Source organism: Neoarius graeffei, chromosome 3 (genome assembly GCF_027579695.1).
Source record: "Neoarius graeffei isolate fNeoGra1 chromosome 3, fNeoGra1.pri, whole genome shotgun sequence".
In the NCBI taxonomy this organism is placed as follows: Eukaryota; Metazoa; Chordata; class Actinopteri; order Siluriformes; family Ariidae; genus Neoarius; species Neoarius graeffei.
Genome location: NC_083571.1, coordinates 14,658,924 through 14,677,667, shown reverse-complemented (window position 1 = coordinate 14,677,667; position 18,744 = coordinate 14,658,924). Strand labels below are relative to the sequence as shown.

Genomic DNA, 18,744 nt, shown 5'->3' with positions numbered 1-18,744 from the left:
CACAGTGACGTTGTCCAATGACGACGCCAGCTAGAGCTCAGCACAGCGTATTCACGTATCTCAATGTTTACACAGCACCGGACCAGATACGATCTAGATTGAATACGTGGACGCTGGCGGATTCCCGTTTCCCGGCTTTTCCAGGTGGTTTAATGTAAACGGACAGTGCATCCGCGAAGAAAACGAGACAGATACGGTCTAATGTAAACGTAGCCTTAAGCAACAAACTTTGTCTCTGTATGTGGTTTTCCTGAAAATACTCGTAAGAAAGCTTTGCTAAGAGCTGCTTTGCAGTGCACGTCCTCGTTAAAGGCATTAGTAGCTGCTAAATCCAGTCGATGAGGTCACGTGGTGTTCATTTTTAACCAAAAACCAATTAAATATAAAGTGCTTAAAATATGTTAATATATTGTATTGCCATTAAGCATTTCATATATAATGTAGTAATTAATAATTGAAATTATTTTACATTTTTGGACAATAACATTTTTATTCCAAACATATTTTTTTGATTAAATGAACAAATATTCACATGAAAGAATGTGCAAATAATAAGCCAAATAATTCAGTAAAATATTTTCCCTGTATCCACTCATTCCATTGTTACACAATCAAGAGCTTAATGTCCCTTATAACTCAGCATGTAGCTGAGTGGTATTTGGCATATGAAGGAGGTACAGTATCTATCCCATCACCTGGACCCTTTCGGCTGACCGCTTCCCAGACTGCAGGAAGCCAGAGTCTAGCCAGCTGAGAGTGTCAGTGCAGCCAGGAGCTGCTCAACACTGAAAAGGAGCCACTCCAGTTGCTCCGAGACCTGCAGGACCAAAGAGAGTGGCACTGTCAGGACCAGATGGACCGTAAACAGGCAAAACTAGACCTGCAGTCCAGACAAGTGGAGCTTCGGAGTGGATTTGCTGGAATGCAGTCATGATTCTTCTTCTTCTCTTCTTCTTCTTCTTCTTGCGGCTGCTTCTGTTAGGGGTCGCCACAGTGGATCCATTCTGCATATTTGACTTGGCATAGGTTTTACACCGGATGCCCTTCCTGACGCAACCCTCCCCAGTCTATCCGGGCTTGGGACCGGCACTAAGTATGCACTGGCTTGTGGAACCCCAGTGGCTGGGTATCTGAATACAGTCATGATTATTTTAACTGTTTTCCACAATGCCAAGTTAGCAGTGTTTTGCCCTTATATACACAATGTTACAGGTGCAGCAATTTGTCTCTATTATGACACTAAATTAGATAATCACTTGCCTACTAATGGAGTTAAATTTGATTAAAATGTAGCGATATCAATGTGACATGACAATATTTGATTTAATACATTTAATTCCATAACATATTGAAATGGAGTCATAATGTTTTGCGTATATTTATTTAATAATTAACTTGTACTTGCAATGAATAAGAAAAAGAGTTGAATACAGGCAGCGTATTCAACAACAGTTTTCATCGATTGATTGTAAGAGTCCCTCGGAGGCATGTGTGCAATCTGTGTATTCGGCTGCGAGTGAGATCTTAGGTGGGGTTTACATTAGACCGTATCAGCGGATCATCAGATTAACGTTTTTAAAACGATTCGCGTGCACACAGCAACACCAATACACGATTCGCGTGCACACAGCAACACCAATACACGGATACGCTCGGCTCCGCAGGCATCCTGCGCTCCAAATCACTCCGCCCTGAACAGCGAGTGCCCTCTGGAGGGTGCGCACTCCGGCCCTGCGCAGCTCACAGAGCGCGCGAGTGAAGCGCACGAGCTGTGATTCGGGACTGAGCCGCTGTGTGTGTGATCTCAGTGCATATCACTTACCACTTGCAAGTGGAAGGATGGCAAGCCTAAAGACAATCATAACTACACAATGGGCAGTATTTGCATCAGTATTTGCAGTATTTTCATACTTTTATACTCTTTAATGAAAGGTGATACAAGGCGGAAGTCCGCGCCGTTTTTCAGCAGTCGCGTCACATGACCAACGCCAGCGAATCAGGAAGGTGGCTGTCACAGTGATGTTGTCCAATGACGACGCCAGCTAGAGCTCAGCACAGCGTATCCGCGTATTCTCAATGTTTACACAGCACCGGACCTGACACGATCTGGATTGAATACGTGGACCCTGGCGGATTCCCGTTTCCCGGCGTTTCCAGGCGGTTTAATGTAAACGGACAGTGCATCCGCGAAGAAAACGAGACAGATACGGTCTAATGTAAACTTGGCCTTAGACTTTCTTTGCTGTGAAAGAGTGATCCAGGTCCATCATAACTTAAGAGCGAACTAAAGTACTACTTTGGTGACGACAGTGATCAGGAAAACCATGTTAGCTTAACGATGGATCCTAAGAGATAGTTAAAGGTGTTCTTATCATTAAGAGGCTTTCTGGAAACCCACGCTGGCTCGTTTCAGGTCACCTGACAGATTTTTAGTTGGATTCAGGTCTGGCCTCTGGCTAGGCCATTCAGAAACACTTTTGGTTAAGCCATTCCTTTGTTGATTTGTATGTATATGCTTTGGGTCATTGTTGTGCTCAAAGGCGAATTTCCTTTTAATCTTCAGCTTTCTAGCAGGTGTCTGAATCTTTTGTACAAAAATCGACGTGTTTGTAGATATTCATGATTCCCTCCACCTTGATAAAAGCCCCAGTTCTGGCTGAAGAAAAGCAGGCATAAAGCATGATGCTGCCACCACCATGCTTCACCTTTGGTATGGTGTTCTATTGGTGATGTGCTTTTTTGTGTCAAATATATCTTTTGGTATTTTGGAATTATTATAACTTTTGGAATGGCTCTCATCAGAGCATAACACATTTTTCCACATTAAACCATCTCATTAAGGTGATTTAGTTGGGCTTGGATGTGGAGAATACGAGAGATTGCCATCACTTGCAGAGAGTAATCAATACTTGCCAGATATTCCTTCAGCTCTTTTAATGTTGTAATAGGTCTCTTGGCAGCCTGCTTCATAAGTTTTTGTCTTGTGCGTTTATAAATTTCGGAGGGATGTTCTTGTGGTGCCCCATTTTCTCCACTTGATGATGACAGCCTTCATGGTGATACGTCTAGTGTTTTGGAAAGTCTTTTACACCCCTCTTCTGGTTGATATCTTTCATCAAGTGAGATAAATGCTCTGTAAGGTCTTTACGGAACATAGCTTCGGCAGTTGTAGGAAACTAAGATGTTAAGAAAATCCTATAGAAGCAGCTGGTCTTTATTTGGGGTTAATCAGAATAATTTCACTGACAGCTGCATGATCTTTGTTTTTGAACATGAGCTTGAACACAGCTACATCCCCAATTATAAAAGGGTGGGTGTGCACACTTATACACCCAGGTTATTGCAACTTTTCCCCCTTATTTTCCCCTGTAATGTTTGATGGTTTTTCACTTAATTTTTATGTGTTGTAATTTCACACTGAGGATGGAAAAAGTTCTAACATGATTTACAGTGTTGTGAAAAAGTATTCTCCCCCGCTGATTTCTTCCATTTTTGCTTATTTATCTCATTTAAATGTTTTAGATCATCCAGCTAAGTCTAATATAAGGTAAAGACGATGTAAGTAAACACAAAAACACAGCTTTTAAATGATCACTCCATTTATTAAAAGTAAAGGGTTAATCAAAACCTGTATCACCCATGTGAAAAAGTAATTGTCCCCTTAAACCTAATAACTGGTTGGGCCACCCTTGGCAGCAACAACTGCAATTTAAACGTTTGCGATAACTTTCAATGAGTCTTTTACATCGATGTGGAGGAATTTTTGCCCGCTGTTCTTTGCATAATTGTTTCAGTTCAGCCACATGCCAGGGTTTTTGAGCATGAACTGCCCGTTTAAGGTCTTGCCACAGCATGTCAATTGGATTCAAGTCAGGACTTTGACTAGGCCACTCCCAAACCTTAATTTTATTTCTTTTGAGCTATTCAGAAGTGGACTTGTGTGCGTCGGATCATTGTCCTGCAGTATAACCCAGCTGTGCTTGAGCTTTGGGTCACAAACTAATGGGCAAACATTCTCCTTCAAGATTTTCTGGTAAAGAGCAGAGTTCATGCTTCCATCAGTTATGGCAAGTCATCCAGGTCCTGAAGCAGAAAAGCAGCCCCAGACCACACGACCACCACTGTGTTTGATTGTTGGTATGATGTTCTTATTTTGGAATGTTGTGTTAGCCTTACGCCATGTGTACTGGGACCCATGTCTTCCAAAAAGTTCTATTTTTGACTCATCAGTCCACAGAATATTATCCCTAAAGTCTTGGGGGTCATCAAAATGCTTTTTGGCAAATGTGAGACAAGCCTTTGTGTTCTTTTTGGTCAGCAGTGGTTTGCGCCTTGCAACTCTCCCATAGATGACTTTTTTTTGCCCAGTGCCTTCCTTATTGTAGAATCATGAATGCTGACCTTAACTGATGCAAGTGAAGCCTGCAGTTCTTTAGATGTTCATCGGGGGGTTTCTGTGACCTCCTGGATCAGTCGTCAAAGCACTCTTGATTGAATTTTGGAAGGCCGGCCACTCCTGGGAAGGTTTGCCACTGTTTCAAATTTTTTCTATTTGTAGATAATGGCCTTCACTGTGGTTCACTGGAGTCCCACAGCCTTGGCAATAGCTTTGTAACCCTTTCCAGATTGATAGATTTAAATTATTTTGTTGCATATCTGTTCTTGAAATTCTTTATTTCACAGCATCTTTTAGCCTACTTCACATTGCCAGCCTGGTTCTATTTATGTGATATTTAGATTGAACAGGTCTAGCAGTAATCATGCCTGGGTGTGGTGAGTGAAATTGAACCTAATTATCAATTAAATTTGGTTAATTGGTTGATTGGTTGAGGTTGATTGGTTGAGGGGGGTATTTAGATCAGTTGCAGGAGCCAGGGGTACAAAGGTGTAATATATGAGAAAAATTAACAATTTCACAAAGTCACTTATCTGTCATCAGAATATTGATTTATTAGATTTAATCATGAGAACAAATATTTTAGTCATTTTGAGAGATTATCTATTAATTTTAATTAATACCCAGAATGCATTGTGGATGTGGTCTTTTTTGATATTTTCACATTTATTGTCTAAGATTTGCCTTCTGGGCGGCACGGTGGTGTAGTGGTTAGCGCTGTCTCCTCACAGCAAGAAGGTCCGGGTTCGAGCCCCGTGGCCAGCGAGGGCCTTTCTGTGTGGAGTTTGCATGTTCTCCCCGTGTCCGCGTGGGTTTCCTCCGGGTGCTCCGGTTTCCCCCACAGTCCAAAGACATGCAGGTTAGGTTAACTGGTGACTCTAAATTGACCGTAGGTGTGAATGTGAGTGTGAATGGTTGTCTGTGTCTATGTGTCAGCCCTGTGATGACCTGGCAACTTGTCCAGGGTGTACCCCGCCTTTCGCCCGTAGTCAGCTGGGATAGGCTCCAGCTTGCCTGCGACCCTGTAGAACAGCATAAAGTGGCTAGAGGAGATGAGATTTGCATTCTTGTGCAGAAATCATACAAGTTCATTTTTATTTCTAAAAAGAAGACATTATTTCCTCATGCTGGCTAGGCATAAGCTTGAATAGCTCATTTTTATGCCTCTTGAGTTTCTTTAGGTCACCATAGATAGCTCTCATTGTGTTCGCATAGACAATGGTCTGTTGTTGTCAAGTTTGTATGTCATGTCTGTAACATTGTCTCTTAACGCTAGGGCAGCATTTCAATTGGTCTTTGTACCTCTGTCCGTGTTTGCATGTGAGGATCCATTTTACTTTGCTTTCCCTTTTCACGGAGCGTTCACATTCTTTCCCTTGCTTTTTCAGCCAGTGCCTCCTGGTTTTTCTCATAATACTCTCTTTTCTTTGAGCTCTTTTTTTCCTTTTGTTTTTTTCTCCAAATAACTATGGAATTCGTAGAATCTTCCAGTGTGATATTGTTATTTTGCAAGCGAAGTGTAAAACGTCACGCTATCTTCGCTAGTCACACAATGTTTAGCAAGGCTGTTCGTCATATCTATTGTTATTAGGGTGTAGCAGTTCCTGATGTGGGTGGAGCACAGAAGCGCAGCAAGCGAGAGTTGATGTTCACATACACACATTCTTTATTTGACTTATTTTAGCTTTTCAGCTTTACTCACTCACACTATCACACACACTACACGCACACATGCATTGTGGTTGGGACAGAGAGCCTCTTCTCTGCTCTCCCCCTCCTTTTATGCTCCATCCCTGCAACACACACACACACACACACACACACACACACACACACACACACACACACACACATTAATTGACAGCAGGTGTAATGACTTAGCCACTTACCTTCCCCGACCCTGCCCTCCATTCACAAACTGCCGTTTGGCCATGCCCCCACTGCCACATACCCCCACCACCCGACTCAGGCCGGGGAACTGTCCGACCTGAAGCTGACTCCCCCCTATGGGACAGGAAGTCGGCCACCACCATCTGTGCCCCCAGCCTGTGGACCACCTCAAACTTAAACAGCTGGAGGGTGAGATACCAACGGGTGATCCGCGCATTGGTATCCTTCATGCGGTGGAGCCACTGGAGGGGCCCGTGGTCCAAACAGAGTGAAAGGGCGCCCCAGCAGGTAGTATTGGAGGGCGAGGACTGCCCACTTGATGGCAAGACACTCTCTTTTTCAGTGGTGCTGTACTTGCTTTCACGCATCGAGAGTTTATGGCTGATGTACAGCAGGGGCGCGCCTCACCCTCCACCTTCTGGGACAAAACGGCCCCCACCCCTTGTCCGATGCGTCAGTCTGCAAAATAAAGGGGAGAGAGAAGTCAGGGGAGTGCAAAAGTGGCCCCCTACACAGTGCAGCTTTTCCCCCTTTTTAGTGAGATCGGTTAGCGGGCTGGTGACATCCAAATAATTAGGTATAAACCTACGATAATAGCTAGCAAGCCCCAGGAACCGTCTCACCTTCTTTTTGGTCTTGGACCTCGGGCAGGCCGCAATCACTACAGTCTTGTTAATTTGGGGACGCACCTGCCCATGACCCAAGTGGAACCCCAAATACCGTACTTCCACCTGCCCAATTGCACACTTTTTCGGGTTAGCTGTGAGCCCTGCATGCCTCAGCGACTTTAGAACGGCCCTCAGATGTTCCAAGTGCCACGGCCAATCACGGCTGTAGATTATTATATCGTCTAGATATGCGGCCACATAGGCAGCGTGAGGGCAGAGGACCTTGTCCATGAGCCGCTGGAACGTAGCGGGCGCCCCAAATAACCCAAAAGGGAGCATGATAAATTGGTGTAATCCAAACGGTGTGGAAAAGGCCATTTTCTCTCGGGATAGAGGAGTCAAGGGGATCTGCCAATATCCCTTTGTTAGATCCAGTGTCGAATAAAAGCGAGCAGCGCCTAACCGATCAAGCAACTCTTCAATGCAAGGCATTGGGTATGCGTCAAATTTAGACACCGCGCTGACTTTTTTATAGTCCACACAGAACCGGACCGACCCGTTGGTCTTGGGCACCAGGACTGCTGGGCTGCTCCAGTCACTGTGGGACTCCTCGATTTATGCCCATTTTGAGCATGGCCTTGAGTTCATCCCGAACCACCTTTTTCTTGTGTTCAGGCAAGCGGTAAAGGTGGCTACGCACCACCACCCCTGGGGGCGTTTCTATGTGGTGTTCTATGAGGTGGGTACGACCGGGAAGGGGTGAGAACACGTCGGAAAATTCCTTTTGCAACTTGGCTATCTCTGTGAGTTGGGCCGGTGAGAGGTGGTCTCCACAAGGGACCGGAGTGGTTCGAGATGTTGTCCTTTTTACCTCCGGCCCCAGCTCCGCCTTCTCCGGGACTACCGATGCCAACACCACGGGTGTTTTAAAAGGTTGAGGTGGTAAATTTGCAATGCTCCGCTCCCTATCCGTTCGCTTCACCTCATAGTCGATGTCCCCGACATGCCATGTGACCTCGAAGGGCCGTTGCCACTTGGCGATTAATTTAGAACTTGACGTGGGCAATAATACGAGCACTTTGTCTCCCGGCGTGAACTCTCTAAGGCGCATGCCCCTGTCATACAGCCGGCTTTGACGTTCTTGAGCCTGCTGCAAATTCTCCTGGGTTGGGTGCGTGAGGGTGTGGAGTTTTGCACGCAAGTCAAGAACATACTGAATTTCGTTTTTGCTAGGCGAAGGTCCCTCCTCTCAATTTTCTCGTAGCACATCCAGAATGACATGCAGCTTACGCTCATATAATAATTCAAATGGAGAAAACCCTGTGGAGGCTTGTGGGACCTCTCGTACTGCAAATAACAGGGGCTCGAGCCACTTATCCTAGTTACGTGCATCTTCACTTAGAAATTTCCGGATTATGTTTTTGAGTGTTTGGTTAAAGCGCTCCACTAAGCCATCCGTTTGTGGGTGATAGACACTGGTGCGGATAGACTTGATCCCTTGTAACTCATACAGTTCATGCAGTGTGCATGACATAAATGTAGTGCCTTGGTCTGTCAGGATTTCTTTCGGAATCCCGACCCGGGAGATAATATGGAAGCTTGCTTCCGCAATACTGCATGCTGAGATATTGCGGAGAGGCACTGTTTCCAATTATCACGTTGCATAGTCCACTAGAACTAAAATAAAGCGATATACCTGTGCTGACTGATCTAATGGCCTGACGAGATCCATCCCAATTCGCTCAAACAGGGTCTTGATTAAAGGGAGAGGGCGCAAAGGCACTTTTGGAGTGGCCACAGGATTTACTAATTGGCATTCACGGCACGCCACAAACCACCAACGGATGTCCCCGTGAATCCCTGGCCAATAGAACCGGGCCATTATTTGGGCCAGTGTTTTGTCCTGCCCCAAGTGTCCAGCCATGGGATTAAAGTGAGCCGCATGGAATATGAGTTCCCTGCAGCTCTTTGGGATCAATAATTGAGTTATCTGTTCTCCAGTTTGAGTGTCCTGCGTCACTCGGTACAACCTATCCTTAATAATAGTGAAATAAGGGAGGGCCGGTGTCGCGCTTGGCTGGAGAGTTTGACCATTGATTACTCTCACTTGGTCAAACGCATGCCACAGAGTCTTGTCTCACGACTGCTCTAACGGGAAATCCCCAAGAGAGGGAGGAGGGGCGGGGTGCTCCTCACTCCTTGTATTGCTCTGGCACTGTGCTGACGTAGACAGCTCTGTGACAGCTTCCCCAGTCAATGCCACACTAGCTTCCGGGGATCCGTCGGGGATCCAGATCACAGCTCCCACCTCCCTTGCGGAGCTCCCACCTCCCTTGCGGAGCTCCGACTCCCCGCCGCGCCAGCACACCGGTCCAGGCTTCCCCTCTGCACCGGTGTTATGGGAGTCACTAACCTGAGGAGGAGACAACACAGAGACGGAAGAGGAAGATGGGAGGATACCACAGGTGCGACGGGCCGGCTGGGGGGGAGCCGGGCCGCCTCCGTTGTAGGGGAACGGGGTGGGGAGGGGAAAAGAGAGACTGAGGGAGGAGAGAGAGAAGAGAAGTGAGGAGAGACGCCTCGTCTGCCTGCCGTCGGAGGCACCTCCAGATGGTCCTCCGCCAGCTCGATGGCTCGTTGCAGCCACGCCGGGTGATGACACTGGACCCATTCCGCCGTTCCTTCCGGAAATTGAGAGATGAACTGTTCCAGTGCCACCAGATCGATGATCTCATTGGCATCGCAATCTTCTGCCCTCAGCCACCGCCAGCAGGCGTCCCGGAGTTGCTGGCCGAATGCAAACGGCCGACCTCCTCCAATGCCAGCGACCGTAAGCGCTGGCAGTGTTATTCCGGGGAGCGGCCGACCCGCTGCAGGATGGCTTTCTTCAGGCCAACATACACCAGTCGGCTGTCAGCAGGGAGCTGCTGTGCTGCGAGCTGCGCCTCGCCAGTCAGGAGTGGGAGGAGGCGCGCCGAGCTCTGCTCCAGCGGCCACCCCCATGCCTCGGCTGCTTGTTCGAAGAGGGCGAGGAACGCTTCCGGATCGTTCTGGGGGCCCATCTTTGTGAGGGTGCTGGATGCGGTGATGGTTGACGCCCCTGCCGACGTGAGCAGATGCCGGAACGCCTGGCGATCTTCCTGCTGGGCCAGCATCAAGGCTTTGAAGCACTGCTCTTGTTCCTTTCAGAGGGCGATCAGTGCTTGATGCTGGTTCTGCTGTGTGGTAGTGAGGGCAAGGATGAGTTCTTCGAATGGGGAGGACTCCATGGGGTGATTCCCTCCTGTGCGTCCCAGGTTTCGGCACCACTGTAGCAGTTCCTGATGTGGGTGGAGCACAGAACCGCGGCAGGCGAGAGTTGATGTTCACATACACACTTCTTTAATTCACTTATATTAGCTTTTCAGCTTTACTCACTCACACTATCACACACACTACACACACACATGCGTTGTGGTCGGGAGAGAGAGCATCTTCTCTGCTCTCTCCCTCCTTTTGTGCTTCATCCCTGCAACACACACACACACACACACATTAATTGACAGCAGGTGTAATGACTTAGCCATTTACCTTCCCCAACCCCGCCCTCCATTCACAAACTGCTGCTTGGCCACGCCCCCACTGCCACAAAGGGGTACTATTATATTAGCCCCCCTCTAACAGTTAATCAAAGACCTTCACACGAAGAAGAAATGGCTGCGAAGTGAGCAGAGAAGAAGTAAATTCGAATCTTTTTGTTTTCCACGCTCGCTTGCTTTGTAAATTGATACTGCCAAAGCAATTCTTAGACATTGTTGATCGAAATGTGTGTTCAGGGTTTCCGAAAATGTGTAATTTTGGGAGTTGTTTACGATGGAATCAAGAAGATTTAGTACCAAAAGGACATTTGGGATATGAGAATGACAGTTCAGGCCTTGCTGTTGTTAAAACGCATTGTACACGATCCCAAGAAAGCATTTTTCAAAGCAAAATGGCTGAGCTTTCCTGTAATTTTTATCTGCATAAAATGTGTTCGGGGCTGAGAATTCAGTGTAATTTTGGAATTGTTATCAGAAGTAGAAAGCTGAAAATTCGCAAACAGTAAATAAATCGTATGAGAACTCCTGCGTATTTTTTTGGAACAGAACTTTAGCTTGTGGGCGGCACGGTGGTGTAGTGGTTAGCGCTGTCGCCTCACAGCAAGAAGGTCCTGGGTTCGAGCCCCGGGGCTGGCGAGGGCCTTTCTGTGTGGAGTTTGCATGTTCTCCCCGTGTCCGCGTGGGTTTCCTCCGGGTGCTCCGGTTTCCCCCACAGTCCAAAGACATGCAGGTTAGGTTAACTGGTGACTCTAAATTGACCGTAGGTGTGAATGTGAGTGTGAATGGTTGTCTGTGTCTATGTGTCAGCCCTGTGATGACCTGGCGACTTGTCCAGGGTGTACCCCGCCTTTCGCCTGTAGTCAGCTGGGATAGGCTCCAGCTTGCCTGCGACCCTGTAGAAGGATAAAGCGGCTAGAGATAATGAGATGAGATGAAAACTTTAGCTTGTATGAAATTAAAACTTCGTGATTTATTTTATATATGAGTATAATTAAAAACAGTGTTACATAATGCATTTTGTTATTTTGCTTGAAATTTTTAATTCTTGAGTTCCATATTCTCCAATTTAGGTCTATATATTGTTAGCATAATAGTCAAAGTGTAAAATTAATTCAAAAATTGAAGAAAATTGATGCATTTTTTAAAAATAGTGAATAAAAGTTCTGTTGGTGAGCGGCTTTTATGTTATGCGTTACATCGGAATTTAGCTCAAATTTCCAAATACTAAACTCGCTAAAAAATTACATGTTGGTTGTTTTCCCTTCTAGTAACCTGTGTGAGCAGTACCGATTTTATTGCCCTCTTTGTTGTTACATATTTTAACAATATATACACAGTATACATCTTGTACCCCTGGATCCTGCAACTGATATTACTTTTTCACATAAGGCCAGGTAGGGTTGGGTAACTTTTTTTTTTTCCATCAATAAATGAAATCATCATTTGAAAACTGCATTTTGTGTTTACTTGGGCTATCTTTATCGAATATTAAAATTAGTTTGATGACATGAAACATTAAAGTGTGACAAATATACAAAAATAGAACAAACCAGTAAGGGGGCAAATACTTTTTCACAGCACTTTATCTTGGCTTCATTTTTTTTTTTACTTGACAAAAACCTGCCAGTTTTACAGGGGGGTTAGACTTTTTATATCTACTGTTTGGAATATGAGCTGAGGCATTTGGGACATCATGGAGTTACAGATGTGATGCTACACTGGAACTTAAGGGTAGAATGAAGGATATGCCCAGTTGGTGTGGGTTTTTATTGTTCCTGCTTTTTCGCATCTCATCTCATCTGTGGTCCTCTACAGCTGTATGTGGGCGATGACTCGGTTCTCTAGGATGTTAAATCCAGTCGGTGTGTTTTCTTGTTTGCTTTCTTGTGCCTTAGTACCATTGAGATCAGTGGTGTAGATCAAGACACATTCATTCAATCGGTTAAGAGTCTTCTTAAAGCGGAAGGGGAGTGCCTGCCCGCTGTGAGCAGCTTGTACATGCTGAGGAATGGGATGAGAGGATTACAGATTTCTACACTGTGGAAAAATATGGTTTGATAAAGTTGCCTGAAGATGAAGGCGCAGAAGACGGACAAATTTCCAACCTTGTTTCTTCTGGAGATAAGTTGAGATTAGGCATGAGACTGAATTTTGCTGTCTTGTGTGTCTCATCTGCATGTCTTGCATCACTCAATCATGAGCATTAAGTTTTAAAAGAAGATTAAAGATGATACAAATGCTCTTAATACTATGCGGTCCCTGTAAAACAAATTTCTTCATTAGTTCCTGTTCACTTATTGCCTCACTAATCACTTATTTTTCTCCCTGTGGGCTATATGAGTCCCTGAGAATGATCTATAGAAACGGTAATGTATTAGAACTATATCTGACTTATTGCCAGGACTATTGCCAAAGTTACAGAAAGTTAATCAACACCTTATGACCAATTAGATTCAAGAATTCATCAGTGCCGTGGCATAAACTCACAATTCCACTGAATTGAATTTGAGATTGACTGCCTGTTTCATACCAGTGCCATAAGTGACCCAGAAAAGGTGATGGAAATCTCCACCTGAGTATTCGTTTTAGCTTGGAGTATGATGTAGGGTTTATGCCTGTTTTTATTACATTACATTACAGGCATTTAGCAGCCACTCTTCTCCAGAGTAACATACAACATATCCAGAGCAGCCTGGGGAGCAGTTGGGGATTAGGTGTCTTGCTCAAGGACACTTCAGCCATTCCTGCTGGTCCAGTGAATCAAACCAACGACCTTCTGGTCCCAAAGCTGCTTCTCTAACCATTAGGCCATGGCTTTAGAGGACTCCTACAATTAGCCTCATATTTAAACAAAGCTTGTTATGAAAATAAGCCAACTCCGCAGCCTTGAACGTAATTTCATTTTTATGGTAAACTCAATCTGCGTAATGTGCTTAGTGATTCTGTATGTTTCTTGATGAAGACAGATGCCCAAATTTTAGATAGCTGAATGAAAGGAAATCCATCTTCCTGCCATCCTGACACAACCTGCCTGCTCTGAACACATTTTTCTGCATCATGTGTGTCGAGCTGAAAATGGGTGTCTTCTCAGTTTTCTGTTTCTGCTCTCACCTATTCTAGAAGTCCCGTTTGTCCCAGGAAGACCACAAGTAAAAGTACTCCAAAGCCTGAAGGACATTAGGCTTGTTTTCGAATTTTAGAAACGTGATCACGTTTCTGTAAATAGACAAATGGTTTTGGCTTGATGCTTCCGTCTATGACTCACCCATGGCACCAGGGAACCACATGGGGTGAGTTGGAGAGCTTAGTCTGAGGCTATAGAATCTAGGATATAGGTGTGTTTGCAGAGAAACTTGTGCAGACAATAAAATGAGACAAATTTGAGACAGCAAATTCATAGTGGAGAAAAGAGAAACACTAATACAGTGCCAAAAAAGCTACAACATCTGGTCATATGCTGCCATTCTGGCTGATAAAATATGCAAAGAATTAAAAGTCTCAAAGGTTATCGTGCAATATGATTTTAGTTTCCCTTATGTGGAACTGCTTGTTTCTACGCATCCAGTTCAAACCACAATGCTGCTTCCCTCCCTCTGCCACGAAAAAACCACAAAGCCTGATTTTCTTGTTTTCAGTTTCTCTTTTTTTTGTCATGAACTCATTCTCTTTCCTTCTTTCTCCCATGAATGCTTTCTCAATTGAACTCTCTACAAAGCACTTCTCTCAGATCTTTTCTTGGACTACAAGCCCATTCACTTTCTTCCCTCACGTCCAAATCCTGTTTGGCAAGCCCACCTTTCTTGACCGAAACAACACAGTCTGTACAAAGTCCCCCTTTTCACACAGAACAGATTGGCCTTAACAACAGAAACTGAAAGAGATAGGAGGCTTCGGCGCAGAGAGAATTTGTCTCTGTGGGCTATGATGTGATTCTCAGACATTTCTGCCCAATATTAACTATCAAGGATGGCGAATTGATTATTTAATTCAAACTTGAATTGTTATCACACAGCGAAAACATGAGGTTTGTTACAGCATGCTTATAAAATTCTGTAAATTACCTCTCCAGGTTTGGAAATTGCTTTAGAGAGTCCTGCTGTCTGTGTACTTGGAAGTGGCTACACAGGAACAAGCAGGTGCTCTGCATCCTCTTATCCCTGCAGAGACTGTATGATCTCTTATTCGTTCTGCACAGCTGATTGCCCACATCATATCGAGACAAACATGAAGAGAATAGTAGAGAGATTAACTCAGCGCTCTCACATCATTGGTTCTAGCAGGTTTTTGCAATAGTGTTGAGCCAGGCTGATGTACTTTCCTTCCAAGCTTGGCACCAGTTAGTCCCAATCCGTCCCAGAGGATTCTTGTCTCTCTCGGCTTGTGTTTGTGTGGCAGCAAATTGTCTCAGAATTTCTTCCAGGACATATGAAATCACTGACACCACGGTAACGACACTTGTCCCATTACCGTGTCACTGTTTGACATCAACTGTGTCTGCTGCTGTTCGAAAGATGAAGGTTACTCAGCTGGCATGGCACAGACAGGCAACAAATGCATACCTAATAAGAATACTTGGTATTTGGCGTATTAATATAGCTAGGTATTAAAATTCTCTGCACCTTGCTTTAATTATTGCAATGAAAAGAAACAGCTATGCTTTATTAAGCCCATGGCCTAATGATTAGAGAAGCAGCTTTGGGACAAAAAGGTCACCATTTCAGTTCCCTGGACGAGAAGGAATGGCTGAAGTGCCCTTGAGAAAGGCACCGAACCCCCAACTGCTTCCCAGGCTGCTCTTTGCATGTTGTGCGTCGCTTTGGATAAGAGTGTCTGCTAAATGCCATTAATGTAATGTAATATGCCATGGATTTTGGTTTGTTCTGATGCCCAAGGTTTCCTCTGAGCGACTGGACACCTTTCTTTCAAGATCTGTGGGGACTGAATGCACATTCAAGCCACCCTGTTGATTTACATTATTCCCCCGCTCGATATTCTCCCTAATTTAGTCAAAGCCAGTTCAAACCCACCAAACAGGTCTCCTCCCATCTCACGACAGCTGCCAACCAGGGAAGGCGAAGGTTACATTACATTATAGGCACTTGGCAGACGCTCAAAGCCAGAGCAACGTACAACATACCTAGTGCAGCCTGGGGTTAGGTGCCTTTCTCAAGGGCACTTCAGACATTCCTTCTCATCCAGGGAATTGAAATGGTGACCTTTTTGTCCCAAAACTGCTTCTCTAATCATTAGGCCATGGCTTCCCCCATTCCCCCATCATTTGCTTCCTCTGAAGCATGTGACCCCAGCCGATCGCATCTTTTCAAACTCCTGCTCATGCAGCGCTATGGGGTAGTGTAACACACTCTGACAAGAGTGCTGTCTGCCCACTTCTGTATGCATGTGTTCACAGACACCCGTGATTGGCTAGCGTTGCGGTAATTGCCAGTGGAGAGAGATTATGCAACCCCTCCCTCTCTGAGAGTACAGGCCGGTTTTGTTCTCTTGAGCTCCCAGCCACTAATTGGTTGGGGAATCATCAGGATTTTAAATAGAAATCTACCGATAATAGGGCAAATGTTTTTCTGGATCTACATGATTTAAAAAAAAAAAATCATGCAGGGATAATGAGCCGTTTTATATTGCTAGCATCCTCCCAGCCCCAAATAAGAAATCAAGAATAGAGTTTACAGTTTTATCTGCTGTCTAAGGGAGATTGGAGGCCTGGAGGAACTTCGCCAGGACTCCTGACTGATCACCAGTGTTTTCAGAGCAGCTCAATTTTGGACCTCGTTTTCTACTTGCTAAGTTAATTCTCAATTTTTCTCTGGTTGGAGTTGAGCAAGGAATGCAGGAAAGCAGAGGCAGCTCCTTGATTAAGCTGCAGTCTGAGTTAAGTTAGCAGTCGATAAACTGATCTAATTTCAGTGGAGCCAGTCGGTTGGTGTTTGAATCACACGCTGTGCTGCAAATGACTTCATGTCGACTGAAACAGCAGGAAAGCATTGAGAAGAGATTTGTGGAGAGTTTGCCTTGACAGCTCTGCTTGTAGACCTCTAGAGAAATTGCAGGATGACCATAAAGAACAAGAAGTTCTGATGTTTTGGCGGGGAAAAATCAATTTCATGTTCTATCAGACTGAGGTTGAGACTTGTGTCTGGTGTATGATAACCTTTTTCTGAAAACTTGGATGGCCAGATAGGGAAATCCCACCTTTTTTGTCAGCCCTACAAGGACCTTCATGACATTTTTCAGTTGTTTTTCTTCTTTCCACTGCTTTATGAAACTCTTAGGCTGTTTTATACATTGGCCTTTTGGTCATTGGTGTAGGTGTTTTGCTTTTTCTTTTTTGAATATTGATTCACCACCTCCGCGTGTATCTCTTTAGGGCCTTAGTTGAAGTCACTGATGTTTTCCTTGAGGCTGCTCAGCAATGTCTTCCTTTAATCGGTGTAGTATGCTGTGCATCTGAATGTCTGGAGACCTTCTTTGATGCTGGGAGCAAAAGACTCCATTATCGTCATCGTCTTTGCTTATTTCTACTCGGTTATGGTTCTATCAACATTTAGTAGAATTAAAAGCTTGAGAAGCTGGGTTGAGAGAAAAATTTGCTAGAGCAATATTTAATAATGGCAGTAAAATTGGAGCTTTTTTGGTCAAGGTCTGGAAAACACGAGTGAAATAAGAAGAAAGGCATTCGATTTTACAAATATGGCATACTGGCATGCTGTAAAGTGCCTAGTTATGGCTTATTTCACGAAGCATTTCTTTTTGCTTTAATTCCAAGGAGATCTTCTAAACCATTCCCTACTTTTCCTTTCCTCCCTCCTCAGATGATGCAGTTTGCTTGGGATAATTACAAGCGCTATGCCTGGGGCTCCAATGAGCTGCGGCCCGTCTCCAAGCAAGGCCACTCCAGTAATCTGTTTGGTGAGTATATATGTGTGCCGTTTCTCTCTTGTCATGAGCATGATTCATTTTCCTACAGTGGCTCGTAGTTGTGCCTCTCAGAGCAGCAGGCAGAGCCGCAAGTCTATATTTCATTGGTGTGTTTTTAGTTTTCATGTTCCAGAACAAACCTCAGCATGACCCTGGTGGAATTTCCAAATGCTGACGGACCCTTTTTGTTTGCTGATTTTTGTATTGATTTGATTTGTCTCAAATGTTTCAAACTTTGGAAAGTTTACTGCCCAAAGATGACCTGTGTGTTGACAGAGAAATAGTTCTCTGCACACTTCGGTAGGTTTCAGCAGAAAATGCTGCCTGGAGCATTTGTTTGATATTTGCAAGTTTCCTCAAGTGTGTCAATCTGGCTGCCATACAATTTATTTTGAATGTGTGCCATATAGCATTTCACACACTTTTGTTGGGGTGAACCTGTTAAAAAGTGTCTCCCTTAAAGGATATTGGACATGGATTTTTTTCTGGGTATAATTATGTATAAAGGACATAAGAAATGCCATCTAAATCACTGCAGGGCATCAAAAATGTGAAAATCATCACATTATTCAACTTTTTTATACATCAGCGTAAAACAAGGATTCGTTAATGAGCTAGGTGGTCACGTGACCCGTGACGTCACAAAAACTTTCCAAGGAGCCAGCGCTTGGGAATCTAATGTAAACAGGTTACCGAAATGGACACCATCGACAGTGATATTCCCGATGTTTCACAGAGATGTGAAGTTAGACCCTATCAATTCGAACCGATAGCTGGAAATTCACATGAACATGGATCTTGTCTTTACTCTGACGGGTCAGATGATTCTGAGAGTGAGAGTTCATTCAATCCCCATGAAACTGAAAGCGGTCGGCTGGATAACACTTCCTGGTAAGTTAAAAACAATTCTGCTCAAAGGCTAATGATCTGTTGAAAGAAGTATTATTTTTGTATCATACATTGAAAGTTCATCATAGATCTAGCTAAAGTCCGTTGCAATCTAGTTTTTTTTTGCTGATATTTTTCGAGATTGATTGAGATACAATGCTTCCAGAGTCCGAGATGAAAACATTCAAAATGGCGAAACGAGTCAGAATTATGATAATCAATAATTGATACACCCAAAATTATAATACTAATCCTTACCGCATGAGGCCCATGGTAAAACCACACTTCCAGGAGGGGCTGCCGTCTGCCTCCCAAGCCGTCCGAGAGCGCTCCTCGTCGGGCACGGCCAGGCAGGCGAATGCCCTGGTCCGTCCGCCCTGTCTAAAAAAATGGTACAACTCCGAGTGAAGGTATCAATGCGCTGTCGAAGCGCGTGTAACCCATGTCA

General features: G+C 44.6%; 1 protein-coding gene across 1 annotated transcript in view; it reads left to right on the top strand.

Annotated features, from left to right (window-relative positions):
* man1a1 (mannosidase, alpha, class 1A, member 1) overlaps nt 1-18,744 on the top strand; it is a 370,371-nt gene that overhangs the window by 71,453 nt on the left and 280,174 nt on the right. Inside the window, exon 2 of the mRNA XM_060916425.1 lies at nt 17,303-17,399. Coding sequence (XP_060772408.1) covers nt 17,303-17,399 — 97 coding nt within the window. The remainder of the gene's footprint in view (nt 1-17,302; nt 17,400-18,744) is intronic.